This window comes from Beauveria bassiana (genome assembly GCF_000280675.1).
Source record: "Beauveria bassiana ARSEF 2860 unplaced genomic scaffold BBA_S00004, whole genome shotgun sequence".
Classification (NCBI taxonomy): Eukaryota; Fungi; Ascomycota; class Sordariomycetes; order Hypocreales; family Cordycipitaceae; genus Beauveria; species Beauveria bassiana.
In genome coordinates, this window is record NW_007930839.1 from 1,440,721 (window position 1) to 1,460,110 (window position 19,390).

General features: G+C 53.3%; 5 protein-coding genes across 5 annotated transcripts; 3 read left to right on the plus strand and 2 right to left on the minus strand.

Annotated features, from left to right (window-relative positions):
* Positions 1-660: 660 nt before the first annotated feature.
* BBA_02242 (cullin-4B protein) lies at positions 661-5,807 on the plus strand (the record flags this gene model as incomplete). The annotated part of the gene is made up of 3 exons (XM_008597339.1): positions 661-844; positions 898-5,663; positions 5,754-5,807. 3 exons carry the CDS (start codon positions 661-663, stop codon positions 5,805-5,807), a joined length of 5,004 nt encoding a protein of 1,667 aa, XP_008595561.1.
* Positions 5,808-6,659: 852 nt separating this feature from the next.
* Positions 6,660-8,059, minus strand: BBA_02243 (putative SLX8 protein; the record flags this gene model as incomplete). Its single annotated transcript, XM_008597340.1, has 2 exons — positions 6,660-6,865; positions 6,934-8,059. 2 exons carry the CDS (start codon positions 8,057-8,059, stop codon positions 6,660-6,662), a joined length of 1,332 nt encoding a protein of 443 aa, XP_008595562.1.
* Positions 8,060-9,565: 1,506 nt separating this feature from the next.
* Positions 9,566-13,034, plus strand: BBA_02244 (DNA polymerase family A; the record flags this gene model as incomplete). The annotated part of the gene is made up of 2 exons (XM_008597341.1): positions 9,566-9,731; positions 9,799-13,034. 2 exons carry the CDS (start codon positions 9,566-9,568, stop codon positions 13,032-13,034), a joined length of 3,402 nt encoding a protein of 1,133 aa, XP_008595563.1.
* Positions 13,035-13,720: 686 nt separating this feature from the next.
* BBA_02245 (uncharacterized protein) lies at positions 13,721-15,674 on the plus strand (the record flags this gene model as incomplete). The annotated part of the gene is made up of 2 exons (XM_008597342.1): positions 13,721-14,629; positions 14,700-15,674. 2 exons carry the CDS (start codon positions 13,721-13,723, stop codon positions 15,672-15,674), a joined length of 1,884 nt encoding a protein of 627 aa, XP_008595564.1.
* Positions 15,675-15,907: 233 nt separating this feature from the next.
* BBA_02246 (pre-mRNA-splicing factor SPP2) lies at positions 15,908-17,119 on the minus strand (the record flags this gene model as incomplete). Its single annotated transcript, XM_008597343.1, has 1 exon — positions 15,908-17,119. The coding sequence occupies one exon, from the start codon at positions 17,117-17,119 to the stop codon at positions 15,908-15,910; it is 1,212 nt and encodes a 403-aa protein (XP_008595565.1).
* Positions 17,120-19,390: the final 2,271 nt, after the last annotated feature.

The window sequence follows — 19,390 nt, forward strand, 5'->3', positions numbered from 1 at the left end:
GGCAGTTACCATGGGTTCGGGCTTATCAGATAGCATATCAGAAGTGTTTAAGATATGTAAATTTTAGAAGAAAAAACGATAATGCCTTATATCATGCCTCACAATTAGCTATGTCAAACAGAAGAATATGGCAGAGAGCATGTCTAGTGGTGGCTTCGTCCATTGACCATGAGTTGCAGACAATAACAGCTGGGAGTGGTTCTTTCAGTGGATGAACTCTAATCCCAAAAACCCTTCTAAAGTTCTCCATATAATTGATTTCTATGCTGTATATAGTAACAATTCGAGGCGCTCGAATAATACCTCACCTACGTGATGTCACTGTCAGAACGGCGACCGCTGTAAAATTCATTAGCTCGAGCTTGATTAAAGCTCCCCTGGAGGTACCTAGGCTTGGTAGGCGCCGGCAGAAACGTTCACCGCCCGCGAACTTGTTTACTGCCGGCAGTCCAACATCAACATCTTCGGCGAATTGCCGACAATAACGTATTAAAACATTGAATCTAACGCCCCTCGAGCTCGTGGATAGCATCTTATACAAATCGTACGCAGGTTTTGAGCACTCTTGCGCGTACCTGCATCGCGGCGCGAAGCTCTGCCGCATCGCTGAACTCGTCGCGCGTTCTTATCCCACCATGCGAACGGATTGAAACTGCCACAATGGCCGAACTCACAACTTTGGAGGCGCTTCAGGCGTTCCACCAAGAAATTGTTGCTTTGAACGAGGGTCATGGTGACGGAAGTCTCGACAACGAATTCCTTGTCGCCAACTTCGAGCGCGAGCTCGAGCGCGTGTGGGAGCGCCCAAAAAGCAGCGAAGAGAGCAGAAAATCGATCACATCTGGTACGCAAGCGCCTTAGAGGCTGCTCCCGTGATCTGTTTCTAACAAGTGCCAGGTAAAATCGTTCTGGACGGGAATGAGTTTTCTATCAACGAAACTTTCCAGCAGGACGCGCTGATACTCTCCGACGAGCTTCAAGTCGAAGAACTTGACGCAGCGCGCCTCCTTCTCGACTCGCAAAATGACATCTCGACACTCGGTCGGTCGCTTCTCGAATGCGGTATCATTCGTTTCCATCAGCAGAGAAAGTATGCGCTTGACATTGTACGCCTTCTTTTCGAGATCGACTGCTCCGAAAGCGACGACGAAGAGTCAACCGCCCTCGATGGCATAAAGTCCTATGTCGAAGCAAGAATGCTCCAGACAAGCACAACAGGTCAAAAGCGCAACATCCCGCGATACATGGCTGCCATGTCCGAGATAAAAAACTCGCTACAACGGCTGGGTGACAAACTGGCAGCTGCCCAGGCATTGGGCCAGACTAGAGATTCCATGTCCGAGGAGATGGAGACTGTGGAGTTCTCACGCATCAGTTTGATACAGCAGCATGAGCTGTTGGGTGTCATCCTCTGCCGCTCCATTTCGAAGAGGCAAGCGGAAACCGCTGACTTCTTGAACTTTGTCGGCGTCTTGAAGCGTGCAGACAAATACGACTGCCTGCTGGTACATTTACTGCCGGCTCTCGGTGCATACATTGCCATATTTGGATCTCCAGACGGCGGCATGGATCTGACACGGGTCAAGGACATCCACTCCAAGCTGTTTGCCGCCGTTGATGACTCGGCTTGGCCCCTGCCGTGTCTTCAAGCTGCATTCAAAACCTGGTGGCTAGCAGAGTATACAGGCTACTGGATTGACGAACCGTCAAGCGTAGCTACATCTGATCTGGTCAAGGGAGACCGCGAAAGAACAAAATCTTTCGTGGATGCGCTAAAAGATGGCGCATTTGACTTTCTTTTAACAGCGGTGACAGATGTCCGCGCACCAGACTGGCACGATCCCGTCCGAACAGGCATGCGCAAATGGCTACAGCGAAAGACAACGCCACTGGCGACCGATACTGTTCAATTCTCTGACTTTTTCCAACTTCGATTCATGTCACAACTGGAACTCTTCATTGATGCTTTCATTACCAATATGCCTGATGTTCTACGAAAATTACGTGTGGAAGAAGATGAGCAACGCCAGCTCAGTCAAGCTCATGAGCAAGATCTTGACTTGGAGCGCTTTATACTGATAATCACATACGTCTACGAACGTCGTCCTGATGCTGCAGCTGCTTTTTGGTCAGATCCGGATAGCAACCTGGCCGGTTTCATGCACTGGGCATCACGGCGCGCATCAACACCGTTGGTTGCTGCATTTTGTGAAATGCTGCAAGCAATTTCGGAAAATGACGATTATGCTACAGCGGCTCATGAATTCCTATTAGATGAGGGCCATCATTCTTCCGGAAAAATGCGACGGGCACAGTCGTTGACATGGACGCAAATCTTCCATGAGCTCGAATTCTTCTCCGAAAAGGTCAAGCAGAAACCAACTGCCACACCCACGACACGGTACCGAAACACGAAACCAAGTGCAGATGTGGTGGAGACGGAACCCGAATCGGCAATGATGCTGGAGTGCTACCTTCGTCTTATGGCGAAGCTGGCTTCCGAAAGCGAGACTGCACGACAATTTCTGCTACGGGGGAATGGTGGTCAGCTTAGCGACACCTTATTTGACCTTGCCAGTAGTCAAATACCTTCGCGGCTACGCGGCTGTATATTCATGGCATTTAAAGCCATGATGACACGGAAGACTTTGGAGGAAAGCAACATCATGTGGCTATGCCTGGACAACTGGTGTACCGGCGGGTATTCTCAGCCTCCCACACATATCACTGGATCCCTGCGACAGGGGCAAACACAGCCTCCCGTCTCCATGGATCGCATTTTGGATGAGATGAGCAACGGTTTCGACGAGCCAGAAGCCTTCACGAAGCTTTTATTAGCTCTGGTATCACCTGCAGTTGATAGCAGTCCGTTGAATGACTCACTTCCATTTGGCGAATCTCTCGGAACATCTGCTCGACTATCTGGTGTTGAGGCTTACATTGACTTCGTTGTTGGCCAAGTGTTCGCTACCAAGGCGCAAGATCTTCAGGACATTCATCAAATGCGGGTTCTACGATTAACGTGCCTTGAATTCATGTTGACCTGCCTGACTACATTCAACGAAGACCTGATCATCATGGCCAACAAAACCAATCTTGCGATTGATTCTTCTATCGCAACTTCTGACTTGGCAACATATGTTACAAAGCATCCATTTGGCAGAGTGATGGAGTGGATGTACAGCGACAAAGTTATGACAGCGCTCTTCAATGTTGTCCATCAAGCTCCCCTGGACGTGGGCAACGCTGCCCCTGACTCGCCACTCATTCTCGGTATTCTGCGGGCCGTCGAACTTATTGCCAAGATCATGGATCTCGAAACTACATATCTGGATTTGGTGCGACCATTGATTAAAAAGAGCAATGACCAACGCCAACCAGTTGTGAATACACCATACTCGTCCTTTGCGGATGGACTTGTTACGAGGCTTAGCTTGGTGGTGGACCTTGGCAACTACTGCGGCATTGGTCATCCTGATCTTACGCTCGCATGCCTACAGCTTCTCGGTAAGATGTCGTCTTGTCCTCGAATCGCAGCGGAGTGGTCTGGTTCCACTAGAAGTGGTCACAGAAATAAGGCTGTCGTGGCGATGGAAGCCAACGGCGAGTACGAAGCCATATCAAGAGCTTTCGTCTCCGAGCTCAAAACCCCTCTAGAACCTGGCCGTGAGGCTCAATCAGCAAACTATGTCACGAAGTGCTACGTTCTCGACTTTCTCTACCAGTGTTTGCAAGAGACTCCGAAACGGCCAACGATTGCTCATTTGCTTCTGGGATTCAAATGTGGTGTCGACTCTTTGTCGATTGGATCCGACACCGCATTTTCCGATGGGTCGTCATTGTTTCACAGCCTTCTGGCACTATTGCTGGATCTGCCGTCTGCAGATCCTCAAGGCATGAGATGGTGGCTTATTTCTATCAAGTACAGAGTGATGCGCATATTTCAGTTACTTTGGAACTCGCCCCTGTCATCGAAGCTTGTCATACAGGAGCTACGAGATAATGACTTCTTTTTCCATTTACTTATTCGCGAGACTGTTATTCAACCTAATATGCCGTGGGAAGGACAGGATGTGGCTGCGCCTTGCTTCCCGCTGACTGAAGGAGCTGCGGCATTGTCAGACTTTCTGGTATTGAGGCGGATGGTAATGGAATACTTTGCGATGGAGCTGTGCATGATTTCCCAAGGTCGGATGCCGAGCGTCAAACGACGTATTTTCGAGGCCCTCAATGGCCAGGTACTCAGCGATGACCAGCGCATTGAGACGCCGACCATCTTTGATTTGTACGATTTCCTATTACCGTCTGATTTTTGGCAGATGCCTAAGCCCCGACTAGATTTTTACCAGGATCTTGACGTCTCCATTTGCTTGGAGGATGACGGAGACGGTAACGGCATACACAATCTCGAGCGAGTTAAGGAAATACTGCTGATCAAGCGAAATGAGAAGAGCCAGAGCAAGTTCAAGGAGGCACTGGCGACAATGCAGAGTCTCGCGGCGGTCGATAAGGAAGAGATAGGGATCCTAGAGTACCTAGCCTCGACTGATCGTCAGGAGCAGCTCAAACGACAGAGCTTGCAAGTGCTCAAGTCCTGGACTAAGCTACTGCTTATCATGGTGGAATGCAACGACTTTGATGGAACGGCTCGCACATCGTTCTTCTTACAGACTCTGCAAGCTATCCTCCCTAGCCTGGAGATATTCGCCTCTGACCGTCCCGTTGAAGCCATGGATCTCGCCAAGCTCGCGAGAATTCTGCTGTCGCGCCTGGACCTGAAGGAATCAAGCACGACCGACAAGCAAGGCAAGGCCATTGGCAACCTCATTCACGACAAACTATTCCAGCTTTTTCAAATATGCCTGCAAGCCATCAGCAAGTGGGCAGGGTCGCACGAGCTGCGCGCCGTCTACTACGAGATTTGCTACCGATACCTGACTGGAGCGCCCGACGAGACGAGGCGCAGCTTCAACATGCAAATCATCAAGACGGTGCAGGTGTACGGCGAGCGGCTCATCAACGCCATGTGCGACGACGCCTTTTGCGGTGAGCCGAGCAGCCAGGCGGCAGCGTACATTCTGCTCAACGCGCTCGTTAGCGTGGGCCGGCAGGAAGACGACGACCCTGTGGTAGACATGCTGAACCGTCTCAACTTTATCGGTATCACGGTGGACACGCTACGCAGCATCATGACGGACTGGCAGGCCGTATTTACGCAGGGCAGCGCCGGCGGCTCCCGGACGGACCAACGCAACCACCTCGAGGCCAAGCTGGCGCTGCTGCTGCAGCTGGCGCAGACGCGTGCCGGCGCGCAGTACGTGCTCCACGCCAGCATCTTGCGCGTCGTCGAGCAGTCGGGCCTCTTCGCCGCCGACCCGGAGCTGCAGCTACGCGCGGACAACGGGCGCGCGCTCGAGCAGCACTACGACCTTCTAGCCAGGGTGGTGCGCATCATCGGCGCCGCGCTGCTGAGTCGCGGCAGCCACAGCGTCGCCCAGGGCCGCAAGTTCCTCGACGAGCACCGCATGCTCGTAGCGCACACGCTCAAGCGCAGCGCGGGCATCGGCGCGCATGGGGCGAGCGACGGCGAGGCGCTCGAGGAAAAGGTGGAGGAGCTGGCGGACGCGTTTATGGTGGTGATTGCCGCCACGGGGTTTATCGAGGTGAGTCTCAACTCCGCGCAGCTGTACTAGCTGCTGCTTGTTTGAAGAGGTAACGAGAAGAGAATTCAAGATGCTAATCTGTCTTTGTAGTTTGACAATGAGGCGATTCCAGAGCCAAAGACTGCGCGCAAACTATTCCATTGAGGTGTTGCAAGCCACGAGTGTGTTGGATAGAGAGAGACAGTCTTGACAAGAAGACGGGAATTGGGAGTTATTTTTTATTAATTCACACTTATTGATTTTTCCCGTATTTATTCTTCTGCATGAACATGTCTTATCTCACAGCAAAACGAAGTGGTTGATAAAGAGACTGTACCTTGGAGAATGAACATTTTGCGTGGGTTCTGGGCGGTTGCCAGTTATCGCTTTGCTTGTATCGTGTTCATATAATATGTGTTAGCCGAGTCTGCAGTTGGATAGAAACAAAAGACAAAAAGAATAGCAAGAATAGCAAAGGACCCAACAAGGAACCAAAATAAATTCTGGGTCAAAAGGACAATACATCAAGAAAAGTCACTTATCGGGCCACGTTGGGGAAAAAGCCTGCCTGCCGGGGCATTTGTGCTACCTCTCTAGGACATGTACAGTAAAGCTTATATACCTTGAACAAGAGGGATTACTTCTACTAGTGAGAATGCGGTAACACCCCATGTAATGAAGCCAAGAACCCAAGTGGTACCGAATGATTCCGAGAGAAAAAAGGAGGAATGAGATAGATGGGGTATATCCTGCCATGATGCTCAGCCGAGGCCCATTCTCGAAACAGGCCGGATGCGTGATCGCCTCTTCCCTTGTGCTGCCAAATTGAAAACGCCCAACCATGCCATTGTAATAAAACGAATAAGTTCAAGTCTATAATCATCACTTTGACCGAAAAAAAAGTAGACTAAACCAGTCAAAAAGCCATACGCCACATGAATTTCTTGAGCAATGCTGGACTCTTGTGTACAGCAAACAAGAAGCAACGAGAAAGTGAAAGTGAAAAGCGCGTCGAGGCTACTTTGTAATGTCTTCGGCTTTTCGCTTTCCTCTTCTCGTCTTTGTCATGAGCTTGAGCTCGAGTGGCCAGAAACCCTTGGTCTTGTTGGTGTAGGATCCGCGAAGCTTGGTGTCGATCTTGGAGCGGCACATAGGGCACCTACCCTTGAGAGACTCAACGTTTGTTAGGGATTGGTGTAGACATACTGCACAGAAGAGGTGTCCTGAGAAGCGATCAGTAAATCTGGAAAAGAAGAGAGGCAGCAAGAAGAGGCAAGAAGAGGCAACCTACCGCAATATGTAACTGTCAGACCGGCGACGTCGTCCATACAAATAGCACACTGAAACGCGGCGATTTTGATACGGTTGTCGACGATGGGCTCCCTGAGCTCCGGAAGCACCCCGGTGGCTTCCGTCAGGTCAATCGTGGTAAGGTTTTCTTCGTCAAAGTCGTCGTCCTCGGCCACAGCAGTCGGCGCTGGCGGCACATCGCCGAACAAATCTTCGTCGGGCCCAAGTGGTTTTGGGCGCTCTTGTGGTGGCACAAGACGCTCTGCTGGGAGATTCCCGCGCTGCCTCTTGGGCGTCCGCACAATGTCCGAGTGTCCGCGTCGCAGCGTCGTCGTCGCTGCCGGCATGGTTTCGGAGAAGGAGGTCGCTGCCGTTTCGGTAACGCCTTGATCGTCCGGTAGGTCTGGGAAAAGTGGCGAGTATTGAGACTCGTCGTTGAGGGAGAAGTCGGTATTTTGCGTGGTGTTGGCCGAGGGGCCTGCTTGGAGCTGCTGAGAGGGAGAATCAGGCACGTCGGCCGCGGCGTCGTTTGCACGGCCCATGCAGTCACTGTTCTGGGTGGTGATGGTGGTGGTGGTGGTGATTCGGGAATGCAGGTCGGTATAACTGTTGCCTCGGTAAATGTCGTCATCAGAGGGTGGTGGTGGGTTCGTGAAGGATGCAAATGGCGAGGTTGTTGAATAAAATTCGTTGCGTAGAAACTCATCGATGAGATGTTGGTCGTAGGAGGACGCGGCAGCCGCAGGCTGCGCTCGTAAACGATTGTTGCCCGTCACAGAGCTGGCGGCAGAACGCAACGGGCGGTGTTGTGATGAGAGCGAGTGGCGGAGGCGGCGAGACGGCGACGGCGACGGAGAGAAATAGTTACTGATATGACGTGGCGGGCTCGCGTTGTTGTTGGTGGTGTTGTTGAGGGCAGCCGAGGATACGTGGGCGTGGTGTCGCGGCGACGAGGACCGGGCAGGTGGCAAAGCGCCAGCGGTGGTGGCGGGCGGTTGCAGGGCCTGATGGCGGTGGCGGCTGCGTGCGGTTTGCGGGCGAGGCGAGGAGGGTAGCGGCGAGGTCGCTATATGAATTACGTCCGAGTCGAGTGAGGCTCTCCTCGGTGAGGCAGAAGCGAGTGACATAGCGGGTTCGGAGGGGTTTTTGTTGTGCCTGGGAGCCTGGTGCGGCGGGACCGGAGTTTCGTGAGTGGTGATGATGGGGATTCGGGAACGTGGGGTGGGCGGGTAGCCCGCGATGTGACAAGGGCAGAAAGCTGCCTAGGACGCCTGGATAAAAGTTGTCGTCGAGAAACAGTTCGAGAAGCCGAAATTCATGGCGACGGACGCCCCGAAGCTGGGTTTGTGAGAGGAAGAGGGAAGAGGTGAGAGGATTCGGGCGAGGGTTTCGAGGCCCAGTGGGGGGAAGAAGGTGAAGATGGGGTGAAAACGGCAAAACGGTTAACGATATGGGAGATTTTGGTCAATAATCAGGACCGTCAAGGTACAGTGGGTCCGAAGTAATCCAGGGCGAACTAATAAATATCACCAAGTTACCTGAGATGGCTGCTCGGAGTTACCTGACCGTGACCGTACTTGACATTGCCAGTTGTCCAGCCAGTCAACGAGGCATTTGGCAGGCAAAGCAGGTCACAGACTGACTGGTGTCACAGGCTCCAGTAGCGCTAAAGCCAACTCGGAATAGCGTCGGCTGGCTTCTGTCTCTGTGAAAAGTTAGTGGCAATTACCAAACAGCAGTCGACAAAGAACCAGATGTTATACAGGCAAGAAGAAAAAACGAAATTTTCAGTCAGATTGTATTCTTCTTCTCTGTCTTCTTCAAAACAACACGGCGTAGTCGTGGCAAAGAGCCGTCGCACAGCTGCGCATAATATCAGCTTGTACGCCTCACGACGCCAATAGGTCCGTCTCAGCGTCACTCACGGTTTTGTTAACGCCAGGCTGAGTGCGCGCAACGCAGCCGTACAGGGAGGAACAAGCAATATCCCGCGTCAGGCTCCAGCTGCTGCCCAAAGGGTATATTCATTTCAATTTCGAATTACTACATCCACTCTATGGCTATATATTTTATGCCTTTCGTACTTGGCACCTGTTTTGACATGCAGAGCCCATGCAGGCGCCACTTGAAAATAGTCATTCGTCAAGTAGACACAATGAAACTCGACAGACTGCTGCAAACCCTTGCATTGTCACTTTGCATACCATCAGACTGTTCTTCTTTATGATAACCATCATTGTCTCTGCGGCCGCTCTGTCCTGTCCAAGTCCGGTAATTGTAGCCCGCTCCGCCGCGCTGCAGGTCCAGTGAGTGCCGACTCCACTGTACCCTTTTCTTACTGCAAAGTTTGCCACTCAGAGTCCACCCAGGGCCAGTAACCCCACTGATACATCCCCTTTTAGACTGCAAATATTAACTATCCAATGCGGCGAATCTCTCAAGCTCTTGTGCTCTTCTAACGCTAATATTAGTGACCAATTACGCTCAAGAAAATTTCCCCTTCAATTACCACCACGCCTGCTCCCGTCTCTCCCCCGCCATCGCCATCGCCATCGCCATCCTCTTTCCCCTCCAGCTTGTGCTCATCTTCGTCATACTGCTTCAATGGTGGTCGACATGACGTATTCGTAGCTATGCGCGCCTTTCATCCCGCCGCTGGTCGCATCCAGCGTGCCTCGTTGGCCAACCTGCCGCTCGTGCGACACCGCGCGCCACACCACTTGTTCGCGACCACCTTTGCGCGACACCTTGCGTCTCTAGCTACCGACGCCAAAAAAGACAGCAATGCATCTCTAGCACGTATGTCGTGCCCATACAACATCGTTCAGTATTTTGCCTTGCGCTGCCACTGACCCATCGCATTCAGTACCCTCCACTGCTCGATACAACGAAATCGGCGTCCAGCAACTTAGCACACATGTTTTCAACCAGATATTCCCCGACGGCGCCACTCCCCCGCCTCAAAATCTCGTTGAATTATCCAAAGATCATCTCAAGCGCCATGAACTCCTCGGCAAGAATACCGACGACTCCGCTCCCATCGCATTCAATCTCCCGGAGCTCCAAGGTCGCACACTCGACGAGCACTTCCATAAGCTGGGTCTCGACTGCGCCGAACCCTACCTCACTCTATCCAAGCAATTCTCACGCGTCAATGCGCCTCCCAAGCCTCGCAAATGGGTCCGTCGCAGCGGCTGGACCAAGTACTACCCCGACGGCCGCACTCAACAGGTTGATACACCCGACGAGTCCGCCCTGTGTTTTGACACCGAAGTTATGTGGAAGGAGAGCCCATATGCTGTCATGGCTTGTGCTGTAGGTCCCACAGCCTGGTATGCTTGGCTATCTCCGTGGCTGCTAGGCGAGACCAAGAATGATAAACATCTCATTCCCCTTGGCGATCCCGCCAAAGAAAGACTCATCGTCGGTCACAACGTTGGCTTCGATCGCGCCCGTATCCTCGAAGAGTACAACATCAAGCAGACTAGGAATTTCTTCATGGACACAATGTCACTACACGTTGCCGTCAATGGCATGTGCTCGCAGCAGCGTCCAACTTGGATGAAGCACAAGAAGAATCGAGAGCTTCGTGAACGAGTCGCAAGCCAGACTCCCGACAACGAGCTCGCGGAGCTCTTGAGCAACAGGAGCATGCATGAAGAGGAAGAGCTCTGGGTCGAGCGTAGCTCAGTCAACTCTCTGCGAGATGTAGCCAAGTTTCATCTCAACGTCACTATTGACAAGGCTGCCCGTGACGATTTTGGTCAATTGAACCGGTCCGAGATTCTCGCCAAACTTGACGCCCTCCTCGACTACTGTGCTGCCGACGTCGCCATCACTCATCGCGTCTATCAAATTGTTTTTCCCAATTTTCTCGACACATGTCCACACCCCGTGAGCTTTGCTGCTCTTCGTCATCTCTCTTCCGTCATCCTCCCCGTCAACAAGTCCTGGGACGCCTACATTGCCAACACTGAAGCCACCTATCACAGGCTTTCCGACGCTGTTCAAGAGCGTCTTGTTGCCTTGACGGACAAAGCTCTTGAAATCAAAGACGATCCTGAAAAATGGCAAAATGATCCGTGGATGAAGCAGCTCGACTGGTCCGGTCAGGAAGTTCGCATGGTCAAGGGCAAGAAGAAGGGTGATCCGCCTAGGCCTGCTGCCCGCCAGAAGAAGCCCGGCTGCCCGCAGTGGTACAAGGATCTGTTTCAGAAGAATGATGCTCCCATCAGCATCACAGTACGGACTCGGATTGCCCCGCTACTGCTAAGACTGGCTTGGGATGGCAACCCTCTCGTTTGGTCCGATAAGTACGGCTGGACTTTTCAGACGGACCGTTCTAATACACAGAAATACATGGGCAAGCAAATGCTGCAGTGCCAATTTGAAGAAGCCGACGCTACGCTGCGCGACGACAGACAGCACGTTTATTTTAAACTTCCGCACAAGGATGGCCCTACCGCACGCTGCGCCAACCCTATGGCCAAGGGCTATCTTTCCTATTTCGAGAATGGAACCCTATCTTCGGAATACTCATACGCCAAGGAAGCCCTTGAAATGAATGCCTCTTGCTCGTACTGGATCAGCGCTCGCGACAGAATCATGTCGCAAATGGTCGTCAAGAACCAAGACCTACCCAATTCCAGCAAGGCTCCAGAATCTGCTGATGGTCTCGGCTTTATCCTGCCGCAAATTATTCCCATGGGAACCATCACGAGACGAGCTGTCGAAAACACATGGCTTACTGCCAGTAATGCCAAGAAGAACCGGGTCGGCTCCGAACTCAAGGCCATGGTGAGAGCCCCCGAAGGCTACAGCTTTGTTGGTGCAGATGTGGACTCGCAAGAACTGTGGATTGCCAGCCTCATTGGTGACGCCACCTTTAAGCTTCATGGAGGCAATGCTGTCGGTTTCATGACGCTTGAAGGCACCAAGGCAGCCGGAACCGACTTGCATTCTCGCACTGCCTCGATTCTCGGCATCACCAGAAATGACGCCAAGGTTTTCAACTATGGTCGCATTTACGGTGCTGGCCTGAAATTCGCCGCTACACTGCTTCGTCAGTTCAACCCTGAACTGTCCGAGAAGCAAACTATGGAAACAGCTTCCAAACTGTACGCTAGCACCAAGGGGACCAAGACAAACCGCAAGACGATCTATAAGCGGCCGTTCTGGCGCGGCGGTACTGAATCTTTCGTCTTCAATAAACTGGAAGAGTTTGCCGAGCAGGAGAGACCCCGTACCCCCGTACTCGGTGCTGGCATTACAGAAGCCCTCATGGGTCGCTTCGTCAGCAAGGGTGGTTATCTGACCTCGCGCATCAACTGGGCTATCCAATCCTCGGGCGTTGACTATTTGCACCTTCTGATAGTTTCGATGGACTATTTGGCTCGCCGCTTTAACATTGACGCCCGTCTCGCTATTACCGTTCATGACGAAATTCGCTATCTCGTCAAGAACGAAGACAAATATCGCGCCGCCATGGCTCTGCAAGTCGCCAATGTGTGGACACGCGCCATCTTTTCTCAGCAAGTCGGCATTAATGACTTGCCGCAGTCGTGCGCTTACTTTTCCGCCATTGACATTGACCACGTCCTCCGCAAGGAAGTCGACATGGAGTGCATCACACCAAGCCACCCTAACGCCATTCCGCCCGGAGAGAGCCTCGACATCAACACCCTTCTGAGCAAGGGCGACGCCGCCCGTCTAGATCCGGCGATTGTGCCCGACAGCACCTATGCGCCCAAGCTCGACGGCATCGCGTACACGCCTCGCGTGCCGGTGATGCAGGCTATTCAGGAGGCCGCAGGTGATAGCGCGCCGTTTCTCAAGGCTCAGATTGTCAGCGACGATACCGAGCTGCGCGACATCATCAAGGAGCTTCGCAAAGATGAGGCGCCAAAGGAGAAGCCAGTGAGCAAGCGTTCTCTCAAGTCGGTGCTGCCGTACCGCGCACAGCCGCAGCTCATCCCCATGGACGAGCCTATATCAGTGGCCGAGGCCATGAGCAACTCATACCGCAATAAGCTCGACGCTAAGGGCAAGTGGACGTGGGCCAAAAACTCGACCAAAGGCTCCCGTCCGAGTTGGAGAGTTTGAATTGTTATTACTACATGGGGCATGACGACCATTTTTTATTGTTCTTCTCGGATGCTGTGTCTTTCCTTTTGGCGTTATTGTTGCACCTTTCTATACGATTATATGGCGAATTGGCTTTGTATGATTATCTATGACGGTATTCTATCCGCCTGGCGCAGTTCTTGTACTCTACCAATATCCTCACCATTGTACTACATATACCAAAAAAATCGAAAATTAAAAGACGTTAAGGAACTTGAACATGTGACGAAATATTCTCCCGATTCAGCCTTTGGCCGCTGCAGGAGTTACTTTGCAGGGTAGTAATCGATCTTGCAGCATAGCCACGTTGCGCAGCATCTAGACAGGCACCGATAGGCATCGACGGTGCATCACATTGAGATACAGTGGATCTCGAGTAGTGTAATACGAGTTTGAGAGGACGTCTCGGATAAAAAAGTAGATGAAAGTGGCTTGAGGTTGCGTAACCACTTTTGAGCTTGTTGTCTCGAGATGGCTAAAGCGGGGCATGAGGGGAGCACCCCGCCACCACCTTCGAAGCTTGTAAATGTTGCAAATGCCATTACTTGGCTCTGTTTCACATGCCGTTGTTGATTGCAAGTTTCATCAGCTTCATCAGCAAGCCACCAACTCTCGCCAACTAATTCTAGTCATTACACATCAAATATAGCTTCAAGTGCCGCGCCATGGCGACGACAACGAATGATGACGCCGTCAAGCGCTTGCGCGAGAGCAAGCCCCCCGCCACAGACACCGCAACCTACCTCACCGTCATTGAAATGTCGCTGACGCCCGCTCTTCTGCCGGCTTTGCACGACATCCTCGACGAAGACGTGGCGCTGACGAGTGAGATTGGCTGGGACCTGGTCGAAATGCTGATTGCGGTGCCCGGCAGCGAGGCCTGCCTGGAGCGGGTCGCGCACCTAGGCAACCCGCGCGAGGTGATTCTCAAGGTGCTCGAGGTGATGGAAAAGGGGGCCGCGGAAGCGCAAGAAGAGGGGAGTGCTGACGATAGGGAGAAAGAAGCAAAAGACGAACAGAAGAAGAAGGTCGACGAAAGTAACAAGGTGTCGACCACACAGCAGTTTGTCACCCTCTGCAGCATGCTCGCCGTCCTGCACAACCGCTTGAAAGTAAGCGCCCCCTCGCGGTTCCTGCACACGACGCTGGATACCGTGTACCGCAGCTACGATGCCTCCCAACCCGAGGCCACGGCCGCCGTGATTGCGCTCGTGCGGTCGCTGTCTGGACAAAAGCGGCCGCCGCTACCGACACGCAAGTCGAGCATCGCCGTCGCTCCGCCGCCGCGGACGCTGTCGTTTGAGACGGACGACGCGCGCCGCAGCGCACCAGATCCCGAGGGCAGCGAGGGCAGCAGCGAGGCGGGCGAGCCGGCGCGCGTGCGGCGCCTGCTGCAGGTGTTTGCGACGTGCGCGCTCGAGGCGTTTGTCGACGCCAACGCGCTCGAGTGGCCAGCAAGGTTGCTCGAGTACACGTATCCGGAGCGGATCGTGGTCGGGCGTGTGACGCAGATGCAGGCGTTCAAGGACGTGGATGAGCTGCAGGCGAGGGATAGTCTGATTGGCCAGTTAGTGGTAAGTGGTCGGACGAGGGCGTTTGAGAACCGCGCGCAATTGACTGACGCCTTTGGCATATTGAATGTAGTCCCTGGCAGGCGATCTAGGACTCTCAAAGCTCCCGGCAGAGACAATCAAGGAAGCGTTTACCGCGTCGCAAATCTGCACCGATCCGCTGTCTGGAGAACTCGACAGCGACAAGCCCGAGGCCATGCCCTTTGCGACGGGCGGCCTGGCCGCGCTTGTCGCCTACTGGATGTTCGCGACGGACCTATTTGACGCACAGCACCCCATCCCCGAGCTGTACCTATTTCCGCACCATCACGCCCTGCTCACGGCCTCTCTCGGCGATTCCCCGCAGGACCAGGTCACCAACCACCCGGGTGTCGTCGAAGCGCTCCTTGTCATCGGCATCTGGCTGCACACGCAGTCTCGGCTCGTTGCGCCCGGCGCCGACACGCAACCCGACTTCATGTCCCACCACCACCTTTTGACGCTCCTAGCCGTCTTCCACTCCAACCCGCGCGTGCGGCAAGCCGCCATCACCCTCGCCGGGCACGTGCTGCACGCCGCACCGGAAGACGCGCGCCTTGCCATCCTCGAGGACTTGCTCGAGAACTGCATGTTTGCGTCGCTGCAGTCCTGCGCCGTGTCCTGGGTCAAGGACGAGATCATCGCCGCCAGACGCGGAAAAGCAGCAGCGGAGAGGAGCGTGTTTGCGACGGCAGACGGCCTCGAGAAGCTCCAGTACGCGCTGTTCCCAGACCTAACGCACCTACAGGACGAGGCGCAGGATGCGCCCGCGCTGCTCGAGTTTTGGGCGCAGGCCTGGCCGTTTCAGCTGCAGGTGGCCAACTTTGCCGTATTCATCTTTGGGGACACGTACAGAGACATGGCACCCGCGGGCATGGCGGCGGCGGTCGAGCACAGGTACGTGGAACCCCTGCTGCACATGGCGGGTGTGCTGCGCGAGGCGGACGCGGTGCAGGAGGGAGAGGCCGCGCAGGCATTGGGGTCGCTGGACCTGTTGACGGATACGCTGGGTAGAGTGGCACTGCATTAGAAGCAGGACGGATGGACGAACAGATGAATGGATGGATGGTTGGGTGCAGTAGGTGGAAAAGCAATGTACAAAACAAGACATGGCTGCGTCATGATACACGAGAGCACATGCTGCCAATTTAACGATTATGAAATGAAGGGAAAGAATTGCATTTAATATCTTGTACCTTTTGGTATCTAATGTGTGCTGTCGTAAAAGCCCCAACGCCAAAGAATGCATCATATCCGTCTACATTACCGTCTGCGGTCTCGATCATACCCACGATGACGCTCCCTCTCCCTCTCCCTATCCCAGTCTCCATGTCTATGCCCTCCACGCTCGCGCTCTCCATCCCCTCTGCGCCGCTCCTCCCTCTCCCTCTCCCTCTCCCGCTTATAGCTCTCCCCCCGCCCACTACCACCACCACCACCATCACCGCGGCTCTCCCTCTTCCTCTCCTCTTCCCTTCTGTAATCCGCCAGCTTCGGCGGCCTCTTCTTTCCCGCCGCCCCCGGACCCTTTTGGTTCCAGCCGCCGAGATCCTCGGCCTCGTTGAGTGCTTTCGCGCCGAGGCCAAGCCGGTTCTGGCGTCGCTGCGGCATCCGCGCCTTGTTGGATTTCGACGTCGACGAGAGTTCGCCGTTCCAGCCCATCCCGCGGAGAAGCGCGGCGCCGAATTCCTCTACGGGCATGGCGTCGTAGTCGGCGAGTGTGGAGGTGGCGCCCGCGGCGGACACGTCCCGCGTGTAGGCGTCGTCTTCGGTGACGATGACTTTGGGCGTGTCCTTGGCGGGACGCTTGCCGAGGAGCGCGTCCATGGCCTCGTCGTCGGCGGATTGGGGCGGAGGTGGTGGCGCAGGCTCAGCTTGCTTTGGCGTGTCCTTATCATCATTATCGTTGTCATCGGCTGCGACTGCACTCGACGCTTCCGTATCGGCTGGCTTCTTCTCCTTGACCGTTAGGCCCCATTGTATTCCCGAGTCTTGATCCGCCGGTGCCGTGTCCATACTGCTCCCTGCTACTCCATTTTGCGCTGCCGCTGCGCGTGCTTCGGCCGGTAATAAGTTCTTGCTGCGCCGCGCGCCGCGCTGCTCCCGTATCTCGTCGCGCCAGTCGCGGTTGGGCTGCCGCGCAATCACGTACTCCTTCTTCTTCGCCTCCTCTTTGCTCTTAGAGCGCTCCGTCTCGGCACCATTGACGCCAAAGCCGGTAATGGCTTCGTGCTGGCCGCGCTTTTTGTCGTCGTCGTCATCAGAGTCGCCGCCGCCGCCAAAGGCATGGGTGCGTGGCCGCTTGCCGAGAGAGGAGGCGGGAGTCGGCTTGGGCTTGGACTTGGAGGAGTGGGAAGCGGAGGATGACGGGGCGCCGAATTTAATGGCGATGCGGCTGCCTTTGCTGTCGTCGGCCATGGTGCGCGCTGAGGAGGTTGTGGTTGTGGTTGTGTCGAGCAGAGAGCAATGCGCCATCTTGAATTTATTTTTCTATGGGTCTCCGCCTGGACGGTCGCCGTGGCCGGGCTGAAAAGGCGCTGCCGATTAGGGTGTCGACAGGTTTACAGTAGGTTCCTGATTTCCAGGCTGCAAACTTGAATTCGTAATTATATTCGGAGCCTACATTACTCACACTTCTTCTGATAGAGTGATATTACCAGCAGATTATTCGCAGTTAAAGGCTCGGCGGCCCACAGCAAATGAAGCCTCTTAAGCCAAATAACTAGCCACCCAACTTTCCTGCAGGCAGGAATTTCTCGAGGCTCTCTTATCTCGCTGTATATGGACCTCAATGACTACTAGGTCGCAAGATGTTATTATCAGACTTTCCTCCGGAGAGTGTCCAACACGGATGCTCCACCTCAACACGCCGCGCCTCTTCTGGTAGGTAACCTTGGCTCTAGGGTCGCTATGCATTTGCTATATTTTTTACTTCTTTGTTCTCTTTTTCCCGCCGCTATTGTTTGCCGGTGTTACATACTCAGCCCTCTGCTCCTTCATAGTAAGGTAGTTAATGGGTCATCTGGGGTTGGCAATCGACTCGTCGACGCTTACAATGATTGGCGACCGAGTCAGAGCTTCTACATACTGTAAGCCGCACCGAAAATCCACGATGTCGTCCCATGTAAGTAGAATGACGGACAGAAAGAATTCTTATGGTGAAAGACTGACTACTACTCATCCCTCATGCCATGAAACGACTTTCTTGCCGACCAGATCAGGACATTTGCCAACTCCACAACCTTGATCAGAGGCAATGAGAGCTTGACAGCAAGTGTCACTATTCTACTCCTGCGGCCTTATTCGATACGTTGATTAGAGAAATGAAGCCAGATGAGGTTGTTGCTCTTGCTGTTCATGAGCTTGCTCTGGAAACCATACCATACTGCGACTCTTTTTTTCTTTTCCTAAACAAGCATACTTGCAGCCTAAATCCTGTTGTTGCACACGTATACCAACTAATGATACAGATGGACCCTTGTTTCGGCCTTCTTTGCCTTTGCCAAAAGCTCGGTGTGAAGCCTAAACTATCTACCACTTTGGTAAAGCTGAACGTCAATAACCTAATCATTGTGGGCACGGATCCAATGTATTCGAACCATCGTCCTTCTCGCCCGCTGCTTGCCTAAAGACTTGCTGCATCATAATAAAATGTGCATAAGCAAAGAAGAGACTATCTGCGCCTCTGCTTAAGTATGGAGAGAAGATGTAAACTCCTCGGCAATCGGCAATCTTGTTATCATTCTTTTACATAATCATTGCATATCAGACGACTCCCAGTAGACCCGCCGCATCAACTGTCGAGCGCCGGTGGTGTCGCCTGAAACTTAGTCGTGATGTTGCTCGATGCTGGAGTGCCAGTGCAATACATTATTGAGTGCAATGCAGCAGAGTCGTAGCTTGGGTTCTGAGATTCCGCATGTGCTGGGGTTGTATTACTTGTTTACCTATCGAAATCGGACGGCCCTTTTTTCGTGTCCCTTATCTCGTCTCACTCGCTGTCAAGGTTTCAGCCCGCCTTTTGGTGGGTTTAGTATTCGTAGTTGCCCATGACTGCACAGCAAGTGCTACACCCAGATGAGAACGAGTTTTGTGTGTTTGCAATTGATTTGAGCGGCGCAAAATCTAGTCGAGAATAATCAATTATAGTGTACGCCATGGCGAGTAGCCCGGTGGGATGGAACTTGAGCCACCAGCAATAGAGACGTCATGATATGCGGGGCATAGTTGAGGGCATGATCTGGATCGACGAAAAGGAAAATTTGAAGAAAAGTAGAATAAAAACAGTTGAGAATATATAGCCAAACGAAAAATGCAAGAACAAAATATGTTGTTGCGCAGATTTAGGTACCTACCTATCTAACTATGCCGTACCTCTGGTTGCGACCGCAATTACACGGATTCCAGCATGGTGGCACAGTACTTATTAGCGTGCGAACGCGGTGAAATGGCGCTGAAGTGAGTAGGCGCTACCTACCTACCTAACTTCAGCAGGAAGTTTATATCATCAATTAACCCGCTTGCGGGGGGGATGGGGAATGCGCGCAGTGGCGGAGCACTGTGCGATATGAGTGTTAAGCACGTTGTCGTCACACCAGCCCCTTTCTCGCCACCAGGTACTCACTAGCGCCAACAAGGCAAAATATTCACGTAAATGTGTTACCAGTAAGTCCTTTATTACAGTGCGCATCAATCCATCCTCACAGTCAGCCACCTACTTTACCTTCTGATTATCGCTGCACCTCT